At 43.6% G+C, this 25878-nt stretch overlaps 1 protein-coding gene and 1 long non-coding RNA gene across 7 annotated transcripts in view; one reads left to right on the top strand and one right to left on the bottom strand.

The window, feature by feature from the left end:
- KBTBD3 (kelch repeat and BTB domain containing 3) overlaps positions 1 to 6591 on the top strand; it is a 35917-nt gene extending 29326 nt beyond the window's left edge. For both annotated transcript variants that reach the window (XM_042904058.1, XM_042904059.1), the window contains one exon: positions 1813 to 6591. In XM_042904058.1, coding sequence (XP_042759992.1) covers positions 1813 to 3415 — 1603 coding nt within the window. In that variant the 3' untranslated portion in view covers positions 3416 to 6591. The remainder of the gene's footprint in view (positions 1 to 1812) is intronic.
- The window catches only part of LOC122199225, a 44722-nt gene that overhangs the window by 10306 nt on the left and 8538 nt on the right, over positions 1 to 25878 (bottom strand). The window lies entirely within an intron of this gene.

Below are 25878 nucleotides of genomic sequence, written 5' to 3'. Positions count from 1 at the left end.
TAGATATATGTGTACCCATTTTCAGATGAAGAATTTGCAGCACAGTTAAGAAGTGCCCCCCCCCAACCGAGGTCACACAGCTAATTAGTGACATAGGCCAGATACCCACTCAGGCAGCCAGATTCTAGAGGCCAGGCTCTCACTGTTACCCTAACCTGATTATCCGTGTCCTCATAAGTCAATGTAATTATCATCACAGTTTAACATTTCTGACTTGATCTACGTTATTGAAATAGTGTATAATGTGTATAGTTTTTGTAACCGTATTTTTTTGTGTATTAGAACAGTCCAGTGGGAAGGTGTTTTGTTGTCCTTCCTTTTCCTAAGGGGTGTTCCATATTTGGAAGTCTCCTCAGATTTTTCATTTGGATAATACTAGTGCTTCTTAAACAGCTTTCATTACCCTCTAGAGTGGACTCTAAAAACTAATTTGGTTTAGGGGCACCTGGGGGGCTCAGTCAGTTAAGTGTGTGGCTCTTGGTTTTGGCTCAGGTCATGATCACACAGCTCATGAGTTCAAGCCCCGCATCGGGCTTTGCGCTGACAGCGCGGAGCCTGCTTGTGCTTTCTTTCTCTCTCAAAATAAATAAACATTAAAAAAAAGCCAAAAAACTAAATTGTATTCCCCCCAGAGTACTTGAGCACCGAGGAGCACTGCTCACGGAGGTATCCTGGACAATTCGGTGCAGACACAAACCAGTATTATACCAGAACCCAAACCAGTCAATCTCCACTCCTACTGAGTGTCCAACTACTGGAAGTCCTTGCTTCTCTGTCGTAGCTCTTTCTCTTGAATCTCGACCTCCACTCACTGTGCTACCAACAACCGCCATAGCAAGTCTGTGTAAAAGTGAATGATTCTGGATATGATGTTAACTAACATAGGAATGGGTGGCCAGATTGGTCTTAGCAAAACCAATAGTAAAATACATACGTCGTAGTCTCCTGCCCAACCATTTCCACATAATTTATATTTTAGCTTAAACCGAGTCCCGAAAGTTCCCACTTCCTCAGAATCTATCACCTCTGCCAGGTGGGGAAAAATTACAACTCAGAAGAACTCTTGGGCTGGTCTGATCATTCAAATCTGAGGACCCCCCCTCCATCTCTCAGTGGTTATTTCTTCACAAACTTACTTTGAGCCTTTTGGTTTGGCATTTAGCTTTATGACATCACACTCCCTTTTCTCCCTAAAGTGCTGTATAAAACGTGTCTCTTTAGACATGTTTGGTGAATTTTCCACACAGGCAGACTCGTTAGAGACATCTGATACCTCACTGTATCCCATCTTCCACGTGTGTCACTGCTGCCAAACTGAAAATTCATTTGAAAGATACTTTTAAATCCTAAACCCAGGAGCACTATCTATTTTAAATATCTGTACTTATCACCTGCAGAGCTGATACTAATTAACTCATAAAAAGAGAAATTCAGCCATCAGAGAGACCTTACCCTAATTTTATGAATGATATTTAATAGCACTGAAATTGGCTTACAAAATATGAATCTTTTTATATATAGCCTTCTTTGGAGTAAATGCTGTACTGCAGCTATAACGTACGTATTCTGCAATGTGGTAGCTACGTGGTCCGTGGGTTTTAAAGATAAATGATATGGTATGTAACTGTTGTAGATATTCAAATAATTTATTAAGATGGTTTAAAAATATATTGCATAACTATAAACCTGAGATTTGTGAAACATTCTATCAACCTGAGGGTAAAGGACACGTCTTTAAGGTAACCTTGAAAAGTACCGCGGAATCACATACTCCTGTTTTCCTTTTCTCCTGTGTTCTCTTTCTTTCTGCAGGGCCATGTTTGAAGTAAACATGAAAGAGCGAGACGGCGGGAGCGTCACCATCACTAATCTGTCCTCCAAAGCAGTAAAAGCGTTTCTTGACTATGCCTACACTGGGAAAACCAAGATAACGGATGATAACGTGGAAATGTTCTTCCAGTTGTCATCATTTCTTCAAGTTTCCTTCCTAGCCAAAGCTTGCAGTGACTTCTTAATAAAGAGTATTAACCTTGTCAATTGTTTACAGTTATTATCGTTGTCAGACAGCTACGGCTCTCCCCGCTTGTTTGACCACGCGCTGTACTTTGTACAGCACCACTTTTCCTTACTGTTTAAATCCAGTGATTTCCTAGAGATGAACTTTGGAGTACTGCAGAAATGTCTGGAATCCGATGAACTGAATGTCCCTGAAGAAGAGACTGTACTGAAAGTGGTCCTTAGCTGGACCAAACACAACTTAGAATCAAGACAAAAGCATCTGCCTTATTTGATTAAAAAAGTTAGATTACATCAGTTATCCGAGGAGACCCTTCAAAACTGTCTGCTCAACGAAGAGTGTTTACTCAAAAGCACAAACTGTTTCGACATCATCATGGATGCTGTTAAGTGTGTGCAAGGTTCTGGTGGACTCTTCCCTGACGCTCGACCATCCACAACTGAAAAATACATATTTGTTCACAAAACTGAGGAAAACGGTGGAGACCAATATACCTTTTGCTACAATATAAACAGTGACTCGTGGAAAGTGCTGCCACAGTCACACCTGATTGACTTGCCGGGGTCTAGTCTGTCTAGTTACGGAGAGAAGATATTCCTGACGGGCGGCTGCAAAGGGCCGTGCTGTAGAACGGTTCGGCTTCATATCGCAGAGTCCTATCATGATGCGACTGACCAAACCTGGTGCTACTGTCCAGTGAAGAACGATTTCTTCCTGGTATCAGCTATGAAGACACCAAGAACCATGCATACATCAGTTCTGGCTCTCAACAGATTATTTGTCATAGGTGGAAAGACGAAAGGGTCTCAGGACATTAAAAGCCTCTTAGATGTCGAGTCTTACGACCCTCTTTCTAAGGAATGGATGTCTGTCAGCCCGTTACCCAGGGGCATATACTACCCTGAAGCGAGCACCTGCCAAAATGTCATTTATGTTCTTGGGTCAGAGGTAGAGATTACAGATGCCTTTAACCCGTCACTTGATTGCTTTTTCAAATACAACGTGACCACCGATCAGTGGTCTGAACTCGTAGCAGAGTTTGGGCAGTTTTTTCATGCGACACTAATCAAAGCTGTCCCAGTAAACTGCACACTGTACATATGTGACCTTTCCACCTATAAGGTTTACAGTTTTTGTCCAGATACTTGTGTCTGGAAGGGTGAAGGCTCTTTTGAATGCGCAGGCTTTAATGCAGGCGCAGTTGGAGTTGAAGACAAAATTTATATCTTGGGTGGCGATTACGCACCAGATGAGATCACAGATGAAGTACAAGTCTACCATAGTGGCAGATCTGAGTGGGAGGAAGTCTCACCCATGCCACGAGCCTTAACGGAATTTTACTGCCAGGTGATTCAGTTTAATAAATACAGAGACCCATGGTTTTCTAATCATTTCTGAAAGGCGTATGTGCTTAGACATCCTAAAACTATCCCAGTTCTAGAAGCCTACCATAAATCTGTTAAGCTTAATAGCTGGTAAAAAGGTCTTTACCTCTTAGTAAAATAAAATGTACCTTCTGCTAGAGAATTACTATGAATGTATAGCATATATGACTTAGCGATTGCTGGAAACTTAAATACAAGATACATTTACCAAAAATTATATCGAATATAATTTAATCCTGGAGAATCCAGAATACTTAGTATTTTCATATGTAAATAAGACTCATAGGCATCGATGTCTTGATTTTGAGAGTAATTTATCCGTGAAAGACTAGTAAGAACAAATCAGTGTTCACAGATTTGTACTATTTAGAGGGGAAAAAAATCTCTGTAGGTAGTGAAAGTGAATTATTTGCACACTATATTATATGAAGTGAAAATTAAGTTAGAAAGAGGTGAGAAGCCTACCTTGTTACTACAGGTGTAAGAGTTACTGAATTCCCGTCCTTTCTGATCACTGCTTAGCTTCTTTTAAGCCCCTCTTCCTTTTTTCATCATCATTTTTTTTGGTCAGAAATTTTTCTAAAATGCAGTGTATTTCCCAGCCTTCTAAACTTGCGCTAAACATGGCTTGACATTTTTTACGATTCAGCTCTTCATTAGAAGCATAATGTACCATGTTATAATGCCATAATGCCATTGGCAATTACTGGAATGCTTTTAAAATTGCTGGTTCTGGTAGTCCTCTGTGCTGGTTGGTTTCGATTTCTGGTGGCAGCATATCTTACTTATTTTCTGGCTGAAGCTCAGTAAATGAACATTCTTGATTTAATGATTACTTGTAAGTTACACCCCCTCTCAGTCTATCTTTACATGTAACCCACTGGGTGAAGTTTTGGGTTCTGGGATGGTAGTCCTAACAAACATTTTCTGTATCCTTGCCACATTCCAGCATAATTGAGGACGTAGCAAATCTGATCCCTAGATAAGTGTATCATTTTGTTGCATTTCTTAAATTTGTAAATATCCAAATTTGATCTGTAGTAAGAAATTTCTGTGCTTCAGTTAGTACCATATCAGTTTTCCTTGGTGATATATCCCAACTATAAAGCACCGTGTGGGTTTACTATTTTCATAAGATATTCATAGTGGATTATTTTCTAAATTTAAAAAACTCACTAGGTTTTTGTATTGATCGCATTCGCAACCCATATCCGTTAAGATGTTTCATCACCTTTAACCCCAGTAAAGAAAGAGTAGCAATCATCCTTGCTCTCAGGTGTGACAAGTTTGCGTTGCAAAAGGAGTATGTTTCTTTCCTAAGTTTAAAAGATGTAACCATATTAGGTTTTAAAAGTGGAAATATACCTAAATGAAGGTCCTTTTATTATGCCATATAAATTTATTGTATAAGCTTCAAATGTTTTTTTCGGAATAGAACAGGATATTAGACTACATTACCCTGCAATTCCAAAATCAGAGACTATCCCTAATCAGATGACAGTTGCCTGAGAAGCATTCTGTCAAATTGGTGGTCTTCCTTCCTACCTAAGTTGGCTCTGCCGTGTGTGTGTGTGTGTGTGTGTGTGTGTGTGTGTGTGTAAGAAAAACAGAAAATTCAATGACCAGTTTTGTGTGGTTTATTTGTGGCTTTGGAAACCAATTATTTAAGAAAGACCATACCACAGTGGATGACCTATACGTGGATTGACTGAACTGCTGATTTAAGCATATATAAATAATCAAAGTATGTTTAAAATAAATAATTGTTTTCATTATTGACTCTAGGAAATGTTCATCCTTTCCAGAAAGGAAAAACTAAAGGGAAATAGAATCCCTTGCTGATCTTGTTTCATTATTCTGTCATCCTGATGTCCACCAATCTTCTCATTGGCCATTGATGTATGGTAATGTTTCTAGAAATATCCTTGTCAGGCCTAGCTCCCTCTGCATTTAATATACTTCCTAACACACAAGGCTTTCTGCCTTTTTTCTACAATTGCTGCAGTTTACTTGCTAATCATTTTCTTCTTATTGCCATCCTTTACACCAGGGAAAAGTACTCTGTCTAGTCACAAAACCCCAGACTCTTCCTTTATTTCCTGTTCTTGATCCTTGGTGCTGTCGCGGTCTGTGCTGGGCTTGGCTCCACTAGTCACTGATCTTGTTCACTCTAATTTTGCGTCTTCTGTAGAGACAGCGCTTTCATTTGATCTATCTGCCGTACTGAGAAATGGTTCTCTGTGTTCCAAATCCTCAAGGAACCCAACCACAGGCACGGCACACCCGGTCAATGACCGGCCTGGTCACACCTTCTGACCCTGCCAATCCCTGGCTTCACTGTCCGAGAACCATGTCTGTCATTCTGGCCTCACCCTCCGTTCCGGACCTCTGACAGGCAAGTCTCAGTGATCTCTCAAGTTCATTCTCAGTACCCCCAGAAAGAGCTGTTTTTCCTGTCTGTAAGCTTAGGTGAGAGGAAATTACATCCCTTTATCTATGGCCTCTTCCCTGAGTCCCTTTATTTTCTTTAAAGTCTGCTGTCCTTTCATTATCATCCTTCAGCCAGTGTTGCGTTGTAAGAGACAAAGTAATTGTGCTCATTATCCAAATTGCTTTCATTCTTGTGGAAAAATTCTGTTAAACATTTCTAAATCCTTTATCATTTGGTTTGCTCCACTACACTTGGATTATGCACGCAAAAAAAAAAAAATCTAATATTGTAACCTCTTCTACAACTGAAGGTAGTTATATGGATTATATATAAAAAAATTAAATTCAGCATTTATATGAGATCAATTCAAAGTCAATGGACACTTGTGATCTGCAAACTTGATTTAAAATGTGGACCACCTTTTGTTCACCTGTTGCCTGTGAGACTGTGAAGTATGAAGAATACTTGCATAATCACAAGTAACTCCATTCCCGTAACAGCTCTGGTTCTGGGTGGGAAAGAGGACTCTATCACAGCTGTATTCACTACATGCTACCCTTGAGGGCTAGAAACTTATTTGAGAGTGACCACATCCTGCAACACGATTCTGTTTTTCCCAGATACCAAGAGCGGTTGAGGATGTGTGGAGTGTACCTAACTCAAGGTGTATGGTCAAAAAATCCAAGTATGGAGAAAAGCATCTATTTACAGTGTGAGATTTGGAAGCAATAAATGCAATGATTAAATATACTGCTGAACATGTAGTGTTACTTTTAAGTCCTCATTTTCAGTGTGATCGAATCCAGTATTTGGAAACTCTTTTATATTTAGAATTGAAACTAAGACCGTCTTCCAGTGGGCAGCTCTGGAGGGCACTGAAGAAATGAAAAGTGTCGAATTTACAGGGAAGCAGGTTTCCATCCAACGTAAGAAACAACTTTACTCCACAAAGCCATATTTACACGAAGACTAGTGGAACATGGCATGTGGCACAAGGTCAGCCCAATTAACTCCTATACAGGAGTGCACAACCAAAGATTTCTATGCTCTATTTACACATTTTGGCTCAACAGCTTTCTGACCTAGGACCCATGACTTCCTCCTCCAATTTATTTAGCATCTGGGCATTCTAAGTAACTTGATTCCACTGGTCCTGCGTACTCAGTTTCTACAGGACTTGAGTTTTAAACTCCATCATTTCAGGAGCATTCTTGTTGGAGGGAATTTGCTCTTTGTTCCTTTTTTTTTTAATTACTCAGGAAAAAGTCTGTAAACGGTGCTGACATTTACAGTGCACTGGTAATAGGGATTTTTCCTTCCGCCTACCAATGGTGCCCATTTGTTTCACAGAGAATAGAAACTGAAAGATCAGTACCTAAAATTTTCTCCTGAATTTGTGATTTTGCTGCACATGTTGCTATATAGTTAAATGTACTGATTCTAGTTAAAGATTATGTGATTTAAAAAGTATCTTTATATCTTAAAAACCTACATGTGTTTGTAAGTCAGTTCTATTTGATGGCACTATGATGCTTCATCAGATTTAATATCTGAATAGGGAATATGCTCACGGGATGATACTCTTACACACTTAGCAAAAGATAACTCTTCTAACTCCTAGACTCCTATTCAAACTTGAAAGTCACCTTGGAATCTGATACAGCTTCTGGCCTGGTAGAGAAGCCCCCCTAAATTCCAAAGCACCCTGACGATTTTCTTTTCCAATTTCTAGTTCAGTTCTTTCAGGAAGAAAGAGCTCAATGCCTTCATGTTTGAAAAGTTCTGTTAGAAAGTTCTCTTTGATATTCAAAATGCTGTTGCCTCCCCGTACTAACTTCCAGCCCTTGGTCCTAGGGAGCTGTCTCCACAAGTATTTCAAATAGTAGTGGGTCTCCCCTTCCTCTAAAATCAAGGCCTCATTTTCCTTCTTGTTCAAATGCTTATTAACACCTTAAAACCTGCCACAATGGCCGGGGTTACAAGCCTTTTTTGTGTACAGTTGCCTCAGAAAATCTATTGGCAGCTCTTGCCTTGTTGGTGGGTTGAGCCTGACCAGCATTGCCGAATCTCTTGATAATTCTGGCATTATTTATTCCCTTAACCAGCTCTCTAGTTCTTAAACATCTAAATATGAGCTGGAGGCTTGCTGGGTCTCTCTTCTTTTACCCCCACCCCTAACCCATCAACATTATCACAAACACAAATTTTCTACGAAAGGAATTCTAAAGCCAAATTTTAATAAGTCTTTCAATCATTTGTCATTAGATAGGGTCTTCAGACTCTTAAAGACACTTCTGATAAAGACCTTAAAAAGTATGGAAAAATTAGAAATCAGAGCAGTCACATCCTTGGTGGTTACTGGGAAGACAATTTGCTCACAAATTAATAAGGACCAGCCTATGGTATGAGTCTGGCGCTTCACCGATGCTGTTGGCTCAACTGGATAGAGCATGGTACTTCCGTGAGACGATGCCATTGTTCGATAATGCTATGTATGAATCAGGTAGCATTATTCCTCCCATTAACCTTGACAACATTCCCTGCCATAACTGTCCAATGGCTCAACAAATTATACTGTGGGTTCCAAGGGTAACAAGGTTGCTGGGATAACTCAAGAGTACAGTTCTCGGAGTATCACGGTGTGGCGTAAGTATTTCTTTACATGCCTGTCTTCCTCATTTAGTTGGAAGTTCTTAGGAATAGGGACATATATTCGTCATTTCTGGACCTGGCAATTAGCACAGTACCTGCATATAAGTAAGACATCCAGTAAATGGACATTCTGTTGAGTCAATATATGAAGCAAAATACATTTGCTACAATTGTTACTGAGTGGGTCCCTTATAACTGTACATTTTGTAACTTATTTTCATGTACAAAGAAAATTATTTTAGGATTTTACATGATCACGTTGTACTTTAGTTATTTATTAATGTATATGTTAATTCTTTTTGTAATATTTGATATCTTTCTCAGGTTCAAAGTCTGAGAAAATTGGGTTAGATAATTTCTACCACGGCAGTTTTTGTTGGTATTTAGAAAAGTAAGAATGAAGGCCTTGTGGAGAGTCAGACTGCGTTACACAGTGCCCTGCCCAGCTATGGAGAACATGTACAGTTGCATAATACGTGGGTAGTTGGTTCTTGAAAGTAAAATTATAGATTCAAAGTCATTTTTCCACATAATTTTTTAGTGCATAGGGATTACTTGTTCTCAGTGAATTTTAATTATAATGTCTAATTCTGTGTTTCCTTTCAAAGGTAATAATAGATAAGACAGTGACTGCAAATTTCCTTAGGAGGCCTGCAACCCTCTGTGTCCCCCGTTAACGCATAACAATTTCAGAGACCTTCCCCCTTGGAGAGGTAGTGCTGCAAGCTACCGGAATACCGGACTGGCACACACAAGTAATTTTCTTCCTTTGCCTTGTAGTGGAATGTGGGCTTTGCTGTATGCTATGTGAAATAAAATCAGAAGTTTTGCTTCAGGTCCATGTGAACCGTGTTAACATGCAGTAACCCATTTCAATTCTACAAAATCATTATTAATTTATTAAAATGTATCTCAGAAAAGAACGCATTCTGTGTGTAGTTATTGTTCCTGGAAATAAAAGCGGTAGATAAAGGTGGATGCTAAGGTTCTCATCTTCTTGCCACCCCCGGCCCTGATGGCCCCAAGTGGCCCTGATGAGTGTCAGGAGTACAGAGTGTGGCGGTGGAAGTTTGGGGGACTGGGGTGGGAGGGGGCACGTGAGAAGGGGCCTCTGTAGCTGGGAGAACATGACCCGCCTGTTCCTCAAGGAGGACACCCCAGTCTACAACAACAGAATACAGCCTGTGACCTCGGATGCGTCACAGGCTGCTGAGAGACGTGCGGGCCCTAAGTGAGCTAAGAGAGAACGGACCAGAGGCCCACAAGCCACAAATGACAACAGCAGAAGCTGCATGTACAGGACCAAGTACGTGGCCACCCCTGCTTCACTGGACACGAGGACACAGCTTCCCAGAGCAGGCCTCCTCAGCCCAAATGCTTGGGGGAAGCTAGTGAAGGGGTCCAAAGCCCGAGAGACCACATGGTACCCTGAAAAGACACGTTAAATGTTCACACTGGACAGATCGCTCACTTCCAATCCGGTAATCTTTCTTCATTCTGCACAGGGCCATTTCCCATCATCTCTCTGGCTTCCGTTTCCTGTGTGGTGGTCTATGGGTTACTAATGACCTCGGCTCCCGGGCCCCTCTTCTGGCCTACTATCCAGGTGGAAGCAGAGTTCCCCCTTGGAAACCCAACCCTTGAAAAGCCAGTGCTGTCCCTGTCCCACAGGACTACATAAGGCCAGCCGCAGGCTGAACTTCCGAGGCTCTGTGGCGCCCTCTGGCTAATCCTGGGTCCAGACTTCCTGCTCCAGACATTTTCTCCTTGCCTCCAATTCCCCATGTGCCTCCCGCTTCCGCAGTTTACTCTGCCCTCAAATCCGGATTCATCCCCTCCTCTTTAATCCCCCTAGACACAAAACTTAAAGTTTATTGAGAACACAAAGGTGTCCTAGGGACTTGGCCCGTTGCTAGGTGTTGAGTTTGCTGCCCTCCAAGTGGAGGTCTCCCCTCTTGGTCAACATTTTAACACTCAAAGGGCCCCCAGGGACACTTTGCTCTTAAGTCATGGAACAGAATAGGTAAGAGTCTCAGTGTGATGTACCAGCATTTGAAGCTCTTTCCTTACATTCTGAGCCTGCTTCAATTTGCCCTTTCCCCCTCCCCACATGGGAGACAAAAAACGAGAAAAGCCCCTCAATGACAGAATTTAATCTCCATACTTACAGAAAATAAACTGCACGGAACATTTAAACTAGCAGTTTGTCCCCTTTCCAATCACCAAGGGTCACTTAATGCTGTGCTGCAGGCTCTCATGCACTTACAATAATTGATGCAGAATATGTTCCATCAAAAACTACTCATAGCAATTTAGCCAATGCACAGATTTTAATTGACTTGTACATACATTTTGCAAAAAAAAAAAAAAAAAAGAAGAAGTAATCCTAAAAAATAATAGGACTATAGAGTCAAAATAATGTTTATAAAGTGCTTTGAAGTTTTTGAAACTATAAAATACTGAATTTTTAGGCAATGTGGCACTAAACCAATCTACTTAATGAAGCTTAATGAATTAAAACTACAGGCAATATTTTTAAATGCTTGTAAAAAAACCAATTTTCCAGGATAAAATTTGTTGTACTTATTAAATTTTACGATTTTAAAGACTTCCATAACGCTTGACGAAACCACAGCCAAAATAGCGAACTTAATAATATTCATGAAAAAAACTTAAGAAATCTGTGGGAGCCATCTTAAAATAGAATTTAGGCATTAATATTAAACAGATCATCCTAGTATTTATAGTGTTCGATTCCACTGCACCTGATAAATATTTTTGCATTTCCTCCAAGTTCAGGGCTCGTACAGCCTGATTTTGCTGTAGCATTAATTAGTGAATCTTCCATGGGAAGCTAATTACCCTTCCCTAACCCTGACCAAAATGCATGCTGTAAAATGAGTTAAATTTTTTAATCAAGAAAAGGCTTTCCCTGTGGGATTTTCAGATTTAAAAATCCAATTAGCCTTAATGTTTTCCTTTTAGAGATTAACCACCCTTTTATGTTATGAAACATTAATTGGAATTCAAACTACTTATAGTTCTTTTTAAACAACCTTTTAACAAATCAGTAAATTTTTTCCTTCTTTTACAAATAATATTTACCTTGTACCTATTCCTGAAGGAATAAAATGTTACCATAGTATTTTTCCATCTAACTAGTTTGTTTCTCTTAGAAGCACAAGATTACAAACTAATGTGCATTCTTATTCCCAGGAATTTTTACAAGGAAATTTATTCAATAGTTTAAAGTATCTAACTTTCTTCCATGGATACGAGAAATATTGGAGCTCTCACCAATAATGACAGTGTCAGGCAGTGTTCTTCAAACTTGCTTCCAAAAATGTATCATCTAGGGTGCCAGTTAAAGATAATAGAATTCGGGACCTCACTCTTGGATATCTTGGTTTAGTTAAGTTCTAGATTCGGGTCCTTGGAATTCATGTTTTCAGTAAGAACTGCGAACAATTCTTATCAGTGAGCAAGTCAGGAAACATACTGGGGTAGAGGTGGAGAAGCCAGTTCTCAGTTCTACTACAGAGAGTGTTTTAAAAGCTGCACAAGCTTGGGACGCCCGAGTGGCTCAGTTGGTTAAGGGTCTGACTCTTGACTTCGACTCAGGTCATGATCTCTTGGTCATGATCTCCAGGTCGTGAGACTGAGCCCCGCATCCAGGCCTGTGTCAGGCTCCGCGCTGAGGGTGGAGCCTGCTTAAGATTCATTGTCTGTCTGTCTGTCTCTCTCTCTCTCTCTCTCTCTCTCTCTCTCTCTCTCTCTCCCTCTCCCCTTCTCTCCCCCGCTGCCCCCCTCCCTCACTTATGCTGTCTCTAAAATTAAATAAATAAATAAATAAATAAATAAATAAGTAAAAGCTGCTTAAGCTTGACAAAGTTACTTAAACATTCTGTGCCCGTTTCTTCGTCAGTAAAACTAGGATACCAGTACCTCCCACAAAATGTTGTTGCGATAATTACCTAAAACAATGCCTGTGACATGATTGACACAGTGCTTGCGAATGGGAAATGTTCAATAAACGTCTGGTCTCTTCTCTTTTTTTCTTGCTTGATTTCAGCAGAACACATTCCCCTAACTGTTCACTGTGGTACTGCACTCTGACATTCTACAATTAGAGATAAAATCTTAAATCTGAAAAGTACCACTTACATCGGCACAAGGAATGGATAGGATGACACACAGTTTACCTTTGACTTGGCCCTAAATATTCCCTCTTGGTTCGACCATGAGTTTCTCATTGACTGACTGATGCACCCAACAGGCACTTCCTGTGCTGCCTCTGTGCATCACCAGTCATCACCCTATTGGGCTTGGGGGGGGGGGGGGTGATAAAGAGCCAGAAAGTCACGTGTGTTCCCTGTTCTCCTTGAACTCACTGAGTGTCCTCCTACTACTACCAATTTTTCCAGATTTGATTTTTGGCCCCATTTTCGTTTTTCTCTCTCCTCTTCTCCCTTCTCTCTCCCTCCCTCTGTCGTGAGCCTTAGTGAGTTCCTTGGCTTCCATATTGCCCTGCGCACATGAGAATTCCCTTTTGCTCCCGGACCCAGCGCAGTCAAGTTCAGCCCTGGCTCCTGCAGCTGAGGCCAGACGGAGGATGAAGCCCACTCCCCTGCACACGCATGAGCAGAGGGCCAGACAGCCCAGATCACAGAGCCCTAGGAGGGTCATCAAATGGGTGAGGGCTCCCAGCAGTCCACAAGGGATCTCAAATCTAATATTTTATTTGCACAAAATGCAACATAGAAAAATGTGTAAATCTTTGGACAAACAAAATTCAAAATTTTCTCAATACTCTCCTACCCTGGGATATGCATCCAGCCCTCTCTAACGTGTCACAGATCATGCTCAGTACAACTTTAATATGTTTTCACCATTTCTCATCTGTCCCCCAAGTATGCATCTTCACCAAAATAACAGAAACCGTGCAGAGGTCAGCGATGGGCATCTGGAAATACAGCACGAGCACGGCCCGTCAGGAAAAATTCCACTCAGGTACGATGATGCCTCTCATTAACAATTTATGAGCCCTCCTTGACCCCTCCTTGACCCCGCAGCTGTAATTAAAGCAGCATCGAGGCAGTAAAGAAAACCAGAGGTGAGGGGTATCAACTCCACCTGATGAGGACACCGGGGTCTACACATGTAGAGCCAGCACCTCAGTGGGCAGGAAGGGCCGAGGGCTCAGCACCAGGGATTTTCCGGGGGGGAGTCTGACCAGTGGCCGTGCAAACCATCCTTCCTCATCCTGCCTTCTTGGCCATCCCTCTGGCCCTAAGGGGGTACACGGGAACATACAGCCAGGGGTTATGACACCTATGTCTTTGAAGGAAAGGAGACTATCCTGTGGGGAGCAGGAGGAAGCTGGACTCACATGTTCTGTTGGGTCCAGAGAAGAGACGCTCATATCCAAGCTGGAGCGGGGCGGGGGGGGAGGGGGGGGCACAATCCTTGTCCTACCTCGTTTCCCAACGGTTCCACAGGGACTTTGTGGAGCAGGAAGAGCGTGATGCTTACTTAATGAAAATGGCTTCTTCTTGCCCCTTCTCCTTGGAGCACCTTCCTTCCTTCAGCTGGGGCCTAGGGGCCCAGAGCGCTGCTGCACAACAAAACTTCAGGATTTGATGGAAACATACACGGCATGAAGGGGTCACCTCGAACATGCCCCTCAGCAGTGCCACTGTGTTTGCAGCAATCACCTGTGGCCACATAACAGGCTACCTCCAATTTCACGGCTCAACACCACCTCACCACCCCTGACTCTGCGGGCCGGGGACGTGGGCTCAACACCACCTCACGGCCCCCGACTCTGTGGGCCGGGGACGTGGGCTCAACACCACCTCACGGCCCCCGACTCTGTGGGCCGGGGACGTGGGCTCAACACCACCTCACGGCCCCCGACTCTGTGGGCCGGGGACGTGGGCTCAACACCACCTCATGGCCCCTGACTCTGTGGGCCGGGGGTGCAGGCCGCATTCATTAGGGTCATCTGTGCTCCCCACGGTGTTGGGCGGAGATGCCCCCCGGGGGCTTCAGCGCCCACACGGCTGGTGCCTGGGGCCTGCAGCCAGAGGACACGTCCGTCCTCTCTCACGTGGCCTCTGTCCTCTGGTGCCACGCTGTCCACTGCGGCGAGCGCTTCCCTTGTGTAACTATTTACACTGAAAACAATACCGATCCAAACTTGTAGCAATTTTAATTACACACTCAGGTTCTTAGTCACAATTCCACGTCCAGCGCTCGGCAGTCCCATGTGGCTACCACAGCTGACAGCATTTCTGCTGGAAGGAACTGCTCGCAGGCCCTTCTCCCCAGCAAGATGGCCTGCACTCCCCCCAGGCTCCTGCTCCTCCCTGAGTGAAAGGAGAGTGACCTGGCCTCGGACGTCCCTCACGTCACTCTGAGTTCTGCTTGGTCAATGCAGTTCACAAAACCATAGATTTGAGGGGTGGGACATGAACTCTTTATAAAGCAAATAGCAAAGAAAAGCCAGAACGGGTGCAGAAGCAGAGAGAGCATTTTCTGGGTGCCATTTTCAACAGCCTGCCACCCCAACAAATTCAACTGTGAGTTCTCGTCAGGAAGGAAGTCCTTGCCCATGAGGATGTGGCCTGCCAGACTCCTCTCTCTTGGCGGCCACATTTCCTCAAATCTCTGCCCCTGTATCCTCCTTCTCTCACCCTCGCAAGGTAGAGACTGCTTAAATCCCACTGTCAGACCTGATGATCACTCCCATGCTTGCGTGCCCCAATCCTTTGTCCCTGTCTTGCTCCTCCGCACTTTGCGACATCAACACCAATCAAAAGTGATCTGACAACAACATCTCTAAATTCCCACCACTGACCACGTCCACCCACCTAGCAGCAGCATTACCTCCAGAGTCTTCCTTCCTCTTTCTAACAGTATAGGAGCTCCCCTTATCTACGCTGCGGGATACATTCCAAGACCCCCAGGGGAGGCCTGAACTACAGACAGTGCTGAACCGATGGACATTATTTTCTCCTCAACATACACGACTATGCTGAAGGTAACTTTATAAACCAGGCAGAGTAAGAGATTAATAAGAGTAATAATAAAGGAGAACAGTTATAACAATAGATAGTAATAAAAGTTATGGGAATGTGGTCTCTATCTCTCTCAAAACACCTTATACTGGACTCCCCCTTCTTCCTGTAGTGATGTGAGGTGATGAAATGCCTGCCTGATGAGGCAAATGACCAGGCACCGAGGAAGCGTTGGGCTCCTAATGAAGCCTTCTGACAGGAGGAAGCCTTCTCATCAGGAGGAGCATCTTCTGCTTCTGGACGGCGGCTGACCAATGGTCATGGAAACTGCAGACGAGGGGGCCTACTGGAGATGCAGCGTTCTTGGTCCCCTCCCCTCCTGTGAGACCACACCCCCCTCTCACCCAGGCGATCCTTCCTCCTTCCATGTCCCCATGTCTGTGGATCATTCCTGTCAGCACACAAACAAGGTGGCGCCACGTGCCTTTCAGCGACTGCCCCGTTTCTCTGGATGCATCCATTTTTTATCTTTCTTCTCTCAGGCTTTTGCCAATTATTCCCCCAAAACAGCTTTTGTCAAGACCACCAGCAGCCTCTGGATACTCATCTCACTTGACCTATAGGCACCTTTTTACCCACCTCTTCACTCACTTCTCCCCAATATAGTTTCCTCATGGGGCTTTCCCTCTGCCTCACCCCAGCTCAGTCTGCTATGCTTGCTCCTCTTTTCTCTGATCTTTTGAGGTGACAGTGCCCCGGGGACCAGCTCCTAAGACTTCTTACTTTCTCCCTCCAAGCTACCTCCCTGGGTGATCTCATCCAATGTCAATACCATCCATTTGCTGATGGCTTCCAAACAAATAGATCTAATCCATGCCTCCTCCAAAGTTCATATACTAAACTTCCTGCGTATTTTCTTCTTGTGTATTAAATTTCCAAAGGTAAGCTCCTACTATACTTTCTTATATCCCAAACACTTGATGATAGCATCTTTATCCTTCCATTTTCTCAGGCCAAAGGTTTTGCACACATCCTCAACTCCTCTTGCTCACATCTTATGTCCCATCCACCAGGAATTCCTGTAGGCTCTCCCTTCAGAAGATAATCAGAATCACCACCTCCTTTGCCTCCACCTGGGCCACCATCATCTATGATGTGGATTATTAGAACACTGTCTTGACTAGTCTCTCTGCTTCCACTCCTACACCCCTAAAGTCTGTTCTTAACACAATGGCCAGCATGATACTATTAAGATCTACACAAAACCTTCATTCTTCTACCCAAAAACCTTCCAATGACTCCAAATTTCTCTAAGAAAACCAAAGTCCACGCAGTGGACCCATTCCCTCTTATCTCTCTGACCTCCTCTCTTACTAGTCTCCCCTCCACTTATCCAGCACAGGTGGTTCTTCCTCGGGACATTTACACAGCAGTTTCCTTTGCTGGAAGGCTCTTCCCCCAGCTCACCCCGTCCCCCTTCAAAGCTCTGTGCAAATGTCACCTTCTGAGTGATGCCTCACCTAATACTCTACTTAAACCTGCAATCATTCCCCTTCCTCCAGGGTCTCCTACCCCTGACACTCTGCTCTTCCTGTATCCCATGGCACGGCTCATCTTCTAATACACATATAGTTCTATTTCAGGACTTCTGCTGAAGTCCCACTAAGGCAGGGATCTTTGTCTATTTTCTTTCACTGCTTTATTTCAAGTACCTACTACTGGCTATATAATACGTGCCTAATAAATATTTTTGTCGAGGGGCACCTGGCTGACTAGGTCAATGGAGCACACAACTCTTAAGCTCAGGGTCACGAGTTCAAGCCCCATATTGGGTGTAGAGCTTACTCAAAAAAAAAAAACAAACAAACTGTTGAATAACTAAATGAGGTACTTGAACCGTGCATATTTTATCTGTACCAGTACCAGAACAAATGCCAAAATAAATTTAAATACATCATAGAACAGTTTGATAACTAACACTAACTACCCCAGGTGATGAAATAAAAAATGACAACAAAGATAAATCCTATCTTTTCTACAACCAGTTCCAGGTCAAATTGTCAAGACAGGTTAATTACCCTTTTCCTTTTCCTCTCTGCTGGCCTTCCTTATTTTTCTTGCCTATATCCCATTTCTAAAGAAATCTGCTACTTAAATTCCTGTTAATGCATTAACCCATAATGGGCCAAAGGAGTTACTTCATCAGGAAAATGCCTATAACAAAAATTTTATTTTCAAAACTCATAATCGTTTTAAACCAGAGTTTTGTATTATACTTTCACTTGTCCTATGTTTGTGAACATTTGAGAGGTTTAAAAATCAGTTTTGGATTGTGAAGTTACTGAATGAGTCTTTCCTCCTTGCCCTCTAATTCCCTCCAGAAGGAATTTGGTGTGTCGAGCGAGACTGTCACGAAGCTATTCAGCATCTTAGTGACTGTCCGCCTCTGAGAAATGGGGTAACAGCCGTGACCTCACCATAAGACCACTGTGAGAGCTGTGTCAGCACGTGCAGAACCCTTGCAACAGTGCCAGGCCATCATGGTACCATGTGAGCCTTAGCTTTTATTACTGAAACTCTAATTTTGAAATGTAAGTCATATATTTATTCTCAAATATACTTTGATGGCTTGTTAACTTAGAGGGTAGATTCAAAGATAAGGAGATGGGAATGAGAATGAAGTAACACAATTTTTCAGTAGTAGCTCAGTGAGCTAATAAGTTATATATTTACTATTAAAGAAGTTAATATATTTGTATTACACCTAATGTTTATTTCATTCTAAACCTACCGAGGGCAAGAACTGCTCTAATTAAAAACAGAGTGGCCCCAAGTTCCAAACAGAGCACAGTCCCACTCCGGGATATGCAGTCAACATTTAATGGTAACACTTCAGCATTTCTCAAAAAGGGTATTCAGTGTTTGTTCTCGTATCTTTTGGCAAAGCAAACTGCATATTTGACCATCATGTCTTTCAGTAGTTGAGGCTGCATATACAAATGGTATTTGCAAGGTGAAATCTATTTAAAGCCAAGGACTCATTTAGCCTTTCCTCTGAACATTTTATCCCTTGACTAAATGCATTCATCAAAAACAGCATAGATTTGTAGCTCTGCTATTTCATAGCTTAATGGATTTCTGTTTGATTACTGTATTGATTTAATTTTTTAAAGATGCAAATATGCGTGGCCTACTTGCTGAAATGTTTTTTCTCAAATGGAAAAAATTCAGAGCGCTGTCTTCTTTCTTTCCCTTTTTTTGTCCTTGTTCCTTTTTCACCATGTTAGAAAGGCAAATCAAAGAAACATCTGATACCTAGGCTGAGCAGGCACGGCCACGTGACACTCTCGAGGCAAGCCGAGCCCCCGGTGTGACCTCTGACTTGAGACAGAAGGTGACTTCGCAGAGACTAGCAGGCGCTGGACAAGAAAGTGCCACATAGAAGGTCATCTGCAAGTCACCTGGAATCTCGAGATGCGCCGTCCCTGGGCTGCGGGAGAGAGGTTGTGCCCACTGGAAGGAAAGTCCATCATAAGGAAGGGCAAGTCATTAGGGGTCCTGTTCACAAGAGCTACAGACTCTGGAGCCATCCAAAAAGAGACACCAGAATTAAGAGTGTGCACAAAGTGTGGTGTGTGGTGTGCTTGCTGGCCGGGGCCGGGGACCAGCAATGGCCGTCCTGGCCTCTGGGAGCTCTTCTGGCACCTGACCGACTGTGGGCAGGCGTGAAGTGAACTGGGGCAGGACAGTGTCCATCAGCCAAACTCAAGGAAAGCTGATCTAGACAAAGGGGACCATGAGAAACGTTACAACAGAGGCTGCCCTTCACCTGGATGGCTCAGTCATAAGAGTGTCGGACTCGACTTTGGCTCAGGTTATGGTCTCACGGTTTGTGGGTTCAAGCCCCAAGTTGAGCTCTGCGCTGACAGCAAACACTCTGTTGGGATCCACTCTCTCTCCCTGTCTGTCTGCCCCTCCCCTGTTTGCATCCACACTCATGCGCTCACTCGCTCTCTCTCAAAATAAATAACTAAACTTTAAAAAAAATGCAGGTTGCCCTTTTCAGGAGCCTCCAGTCAAGAAAGGCTTGGGCTCTGACCCATCAGAAGCAGTAACAAGCAGTGGCAATAAGACTGGTGACAGCGGTTACTGAAGGACAAGGGTGAAGTTAGTGGCGAAAGCAGCAAAATGGCCAGCCGGGGGTTCCAACAGAGATGTCGAAGCAACAGATCCCAATGAGAGCCGTGAAACACGGAGCCTCACGACAGGTACCTTACGTCCACCTCTCGGTGACCTTCATAACCACACAGTTACCACATTCGCCGTCTAGGAGTGAAGAGACGAGCAGTCTGAGGCAGAGATGGTTGCACATGTTGCCTCAAGACGTACAACCAGGAAGATGACCCCACGGCAGAGGCTACAACCATCTCCTTGGAACCACACTGCCTCTCTCTGCACATTTTTACTAACCAGATTATCAAACTGACCAGAACAGCCAATTCCAGGAAACCACGTTTGGTCAATGTTTTCTATCGTATTAATGGAACATATTTACCTGTGGTTCAACATTACAAGGTTATCATCTATGAGAATTATTATTGAAAAGGGAGCCCTTCCTTCATTAACTGGAATGTCTCAAAGCTTGAGACGGATTGAAATACATTATTGATCAATTCTGCAGATGAAGAGCCTCCTAGCTGACAGTAAATTAAAAATATGCTTGCTCCAGAGAGATAAAAACAGCCAATACAACTTTACTGCTGTTTTGATTTCTCCTTTGCTTTTCTATTATTTAGAGAAGCACAATTGATTTTTATTTCCTGTTTCAAATTACCTTGGTCAAGAAACAATGAGCCATAGGATCCCTTTAGGGGTTTGTGATTTGTTCACATGATTGGAAAATAATTTTGCTGATTTAGAAAATGTAGGGATGCTTTCTAATCATATGAGGCCGAGATATAAAATATATTTGGAAGGAAAAATACTACTAATTGCTTGTAAGATTGTTATTAAAATAACATAATAGGGTAATTTCTATGTTTCATAAAAGATATTCCACCTAAATTGAAAGCTACCAGGAAAGACTGTGGAAGGGATACATGAGCTGATCTCCAAGCTCTGTGCTCATGACTGGGAAGAGCCAGCATGAGGTCACGGAAGTGCACACACACGGGCACACAAAGACCAGTGTTACGGACACGGAGGCGTGTTACACAGCACAGCCACATTGTGTCTGTGCAACACTCTCACCTCCCTGTCCTCTCTGAAAGTCACAGCAAGTACGTGAGGGGGTGAGCAAGGAGCAGCATCCAGATTACTGAACGGCAACAGTGGAACAGGAGCCCGGGTTCGCTTCCCTACTGCTGGGCGACAGGGCACCCCCAAATTCACTGGTGTGCTGCCACCGCTGTATCTGCCCCCCAACCATGCTATGGACCAGGAATGCCGCAGGGCCGGCTCAGCTGGGTGCTTCTGACCCAGAGAGCGTCAGCTGGGCACAGTGTGAGGATTCGACTGCCAGCATGGTTCCCTGGCCCACACGTTTGCCGTCCCAGCACTTCTTTCCATCCTTCCGTCGCCACCTCGCAGCGTACCCTCCAGCTCTCTAGCACACGGGGCTTCTTGCACAGCAGGCAGTGTCGGGGTGGGCATGTTTCTCGCATGGCAGCTGCCTTGCTGCCCCGCCAGGCAGGCCCCTGTCTGAAACTGGGAGAGCAGCATTCTGCTGGTTTTCTTATGGTGGTGGCAATGGTTGTTGTTGGCTTTTTGTTTCTGTTTTTTGTCAAGGCGATCACAAGACCTGCCCAGATTCAGGGAGGAGAAAGCGACTCCTTCTCTTGACTGGGCAGTGGCAAGGTCACACAGGAGAAGAGTGGGGGGTTGGGAGGTGCCTCTGTGGCGTCTTTGGAAAATCTAATCTTCCACAATCTCACACCTCTTTTAATCTGGATCCCGGAATGTCTCCACCACACCCAACTGTTCCAATAGGAACAGTAACAAGAAAGAATCACTCAGTGTGTGACTTTAAACTTGCATATTAAAGTCTGTATTCTACCCATCTGATGAAATGTCTCATACAGCCATGTATTGTAGGGTATCTTGTGCTGTTTTTCCTAAGCGTGCTGATTTAATTAGGCCTAGAAAATTGGCCCAACCCACTTTTTTTTAAGAGGAAAAAAAAATGCATCGTTGACAAACTATTAAAGCAGACCGTGATGTGCATCTCAGGCAATCTGCAAAGACGCTTGCAACACGGGCACCGCTAGAAATCGTCGTGCTGCTGCATCCTGACACCCGCTAGTCTCGTCAGGCCCAGCTTCCTGCCTCCGAGCAAACCCCTTGTTTTCCTTGGCAGGCAGACTCTAGGGTCCTGTCTGCTCTCCTCACCAACTTTCAGTGCTAGTCCACAATACCCCAACCCACTTTCCTAACAAAGACACGGGACCCCACTCATTCATTAGAACGTGACATGGCCTAAAAACATCCAGACCCCTCACCACCCCTTTCTCTGCTAAGCCCACAATACAAAGAGTCAAAAGTCTCCACGTGTATAATAGCCCACAGAAAAGGTATATGTGAGGGCAGAGAACTTGGCTGGGTGAGAAAAGAAAATGAACGTCCCCTCGTTAAGACTCAGAAGCTGTAAATGAGTTGCTGGAATGGAAAAGAACAAAAGGCAGCAGAACGAGAGGCAGAGGTTCTTGAGGAAGGGAGCAACAACATGGGGTTCATCCTCCACATGGGACTCTTGGAAGCAGTGAAGAGGATGGGCCCGGGCAGGGGGGTGACTCGGGGGGCCAGTCCTTTCCACAGGCAAGAGATGTCGAGAACTAGGACACGGCAGAGATGGAATGGAACCGTTTGGAGAAAACACTGAAGAAACAAACCAGAAAAGACCGACGAGATTTGGGGTTAAGGGAGAAACATGCCATCCGTGTCAGAATGTACCATGGGACCTTTCTTCTGTGAGCCGTAAGCAGCTCTCTGTTGGTGAGTTATGTCAAGTCAAATGACCTTAGATGTCTGTGCCTCCCTGAGAAAGTTGTCCCTCGTGCCTGTGAAGACTGCCTTGAAATAACAGTTATTAGTTTAGCCAGTGATGCTGCAAAACCATTTTGTTCTCTGCATAAAGCAAAACTCCCATTCAGCTTTACGGCATAATTTAAAATAATGTCCAGAGTGCACATGCATGAATGGCAACAAGTGTAATCAAACGGCCGACACAGAGAACGCCGGGTGATACTCTTCTTGCTAACTGTCCCTGCAGCGCTCTGCTGGCATTTTGGCAATCAACTGCAAAGCCATCGCTAGGTTCCCACATCCAGGTAGAATTTCTTCTTCTTTTCATTATTCTCAAAGTGCTGAGGCTGTGTCTTTGGTTTTTCATTGTTACTTTGTTTTCTAAGGTAACTTACCAGACTTTTGCTCATTTTTATTTGATGTCACTATTTTCAGGAAAAAAAAGGAAATGGCAAATAATTGTGGGTTAGTTGGCCAAATAAGTGTAAAAAGTAAAAAGTGGCTAAAAGTGTTTTTATTTAACGATCTGTTTACTGTGAAAGAGTGGCAACGCTTACGCATAAGTTACGGAACCTGTAAAAACAAAACAGAGCAGAAGTGAACACCTCACTGACCAGCAGCCGTCTGAAGGGGGTACAATGCTGGCAGGACCTTGACTGAGCAAGTTTTAAATAAATTCAAAACAAATTTAGGACTTATACACTCCTCAGTCAGTGATCCCGGTCATGAAGTCCATGAGATCAGTTTTTTTGTTGGTTTTATTCACATGGTAGACCCCCAATAAATTTTTGTTGAATAAATATGGTGATTAAAGTAAATAACATGCTTCATGCACAGAATGAGGAAAACGACAGTTTTCTTACTGTGCCATGGAGAGATCTCATTTCGAATCTACAACACTGCATCTCACAACTGGAAAGATAGGAAATTCTTAGTGACGCTGGGCAGAGGCAATACAGACATCCCAGCGTTTGAGCTCGCTCTCCTCTACAGACCTTCCACTCCTGTGAGTCACTGGCTCCAGTCGTACTACTTGGAACATCGGACGTTAGTTTTCCAGAGAGCTCTTCGAAAACACAGCATCGCCGCCACGTTATTTCTATCTGGCGGGGTAACTCTAATACCTACCTTAGATTGTAACAACTGTTGCTCCTGTAAGCGGTGGTAACAGCACACTCCTTAACTTCCAGAAATACACTTTGAAACATGTAGAGATGAACGAAAAATAAAGTTCAAAGTGTTCCAAGAAAAACGATTAATTTGTAATGACCTATGTGATGAATGGGATCACCTCTCAGGAATCAAACTTTGAGATACTTTTCTTTTGCGTCCCCTCAGCCCCTCTTCAGAGCTCCTCATCCACATGGGACGGGCATTTCCTCTCCAATACATTCGTGGAAACTTCCAGGAAGGGTGACCCTCCACCATCTCTCAAACTTGGGTCTCCTCCTGTTTGTCCCAGAACATTCCAAAGCCAAGGACTGTGATCCGCTTCTTAAGGGTTCAAAGGCTTTAATTTTTCATATGGACAAGGGCTAATTCTGAGTAACCTACCTAGTGAGTTACGAAGGATTAATAAAACTTGATCATAAACCGAAATTAGCACATCAGGAGTTCGCTGAGCATCTTGACGTCACACAACGCTTGGTAACACTGCAAATTTCCTCAGTGTGTACAGGCTATGCACATCATTGGAATGCCCAAAACTGGAGGAAAAATCGTTATTTTACATTAATTTATTTATTTTGAGAGAGACAGAGACAGTACAAGCAAGGGAGGAGCAGAAAGAGAGAGGGAGAGAGAATCCCAAGCAGGCTCTGTACTGTCAGTACAGAGCCACATGCAGGGCTCGAACTCAAGAAACTGGGAGATCATGACCTGAGCCAAAACCAAGGTTGGACGCTCAACTGACTGAGCCACTCCGGTGCCCCAAATTGTTACTATTGAATTGTACGTGTTGGTTTGACCTGGCTACAGCTTTTGACTGGTGTTACCTTAATATTTGTAAAATTTTTACTTTTATTGTTGTTTTTTATCTTTTAATGACGGCCACTTCCTATTTTTACTGTCATTTTGTACACTTTCAACATGACTGTGAAATTCTCTTGCTCACTAGGCAGGATGGGGACAGCTTTAAGGGGTCAGTGAAGGGTTTAAATGGAAGTTAAGTGGGTCCAAGTCAACAGCACCTCAGAACCACCATTCCTGGAGAGCTCACTTCCTTCGCATAGATGTGGACATTGAATTAGTTTCCTGTGTCTGCTGTAACAACACAAACACAGTGGCTTACAACAACACACATCTATTCTCCCACGGCTCTGAAGTTCAGAATTCCAAAACCAGAGTCTCTGGGTTAAAATTCATTTCCTTGCTTTTCCAGCTTCTAGAGGGTTCCCTGGCTCATGGCTCCCTTCTCCCCTTCCAAGTTAGCAATGGGCGGTCACCTGCTCACACTGAGTCACTCTCATACTCTCCTCCTCCTTCCTTTACTTATAAGGACCATTGTAATTAAATTGGGCCCACCCAGGGAATCTAAAACAATCGCCCCATCTCAAGATCCAAGATCCTTAATGACACGTGGAGAGTCCATTCTGCCATGTAGTAGGGTAACACGTTCACATGTTCTCCTGCCTACTACGGAAATAGAGTTAGCCAGCACATCACTGGTACCTAAGAATATTTTCTGTTGCCAGAACTATCGTTATGGCTGGTGGGGATGAACTCCTGAAATCCTGAAAGGGCAGTTAATTTTGAACAAGTAAAACAAATTTATGAAAGGGACTAGAAAGCACTCAAGAGGTACTATTATTTCCACAATTCAGGCACAGCTGGCATTAGAGGCATTCTTCCTGGTCAACCCGGAAACTTAACTACCATTCAGCACATGGCTTGTATAGAAGAAATCCATCTTGACTTCCCAAGGCCACCTCCTAAATAAACCTACAGATACCAGTCATTTCGTTTCTTTTTCTTTTTTTTTAATGTTTATTTTTGAGAGAGACAGAGTATGAGCAGGGGAGGGGCAGAGAGAGAGGGAGACACAGAATTGGAAGAAAGCCCCAGGCTCTGAGCTGTCAGCACAGAAAGTGATGTGGGGCTCGAACTCACGAACCTTGAGATCATGACCTGAGCTGAAGTCGGATGCTTAGCGGACTGAGCCACCCAGGCGCCCCAGATACCAGTCATTTCTAAAGCAGACGGTACTGTGAGAGAAGTGACCCATCAGGCCACTGTGCCTATTTACACACTATTCTGAATGATCTGGTAGAGTTTCAGGAAGACTTAAACAAAGGGTACTGTTCGGTGGAAGCTCACTCCATTACAATTTATTCTGTCCTGCTATGAGCCGGGCAC

Source organism: Panthera leo, chromosome D1 (assembly GCF_018350215.1).
Source record: "Panthera leo isolate Ple1 chromosome D1, P.leo_Ple1_pat1.1, whole genome shotgun sequence".
Lineage (NCBI taxonomy): Eukaryota > Metazoa > Chordata > Mammalia > Carnivora > Felidae > Panthera > Panthera leo.
Note: the sequence above shows the minus strand (reverse complement) of the source record. Positions and strands in the feature narration are given on the sequence as shown.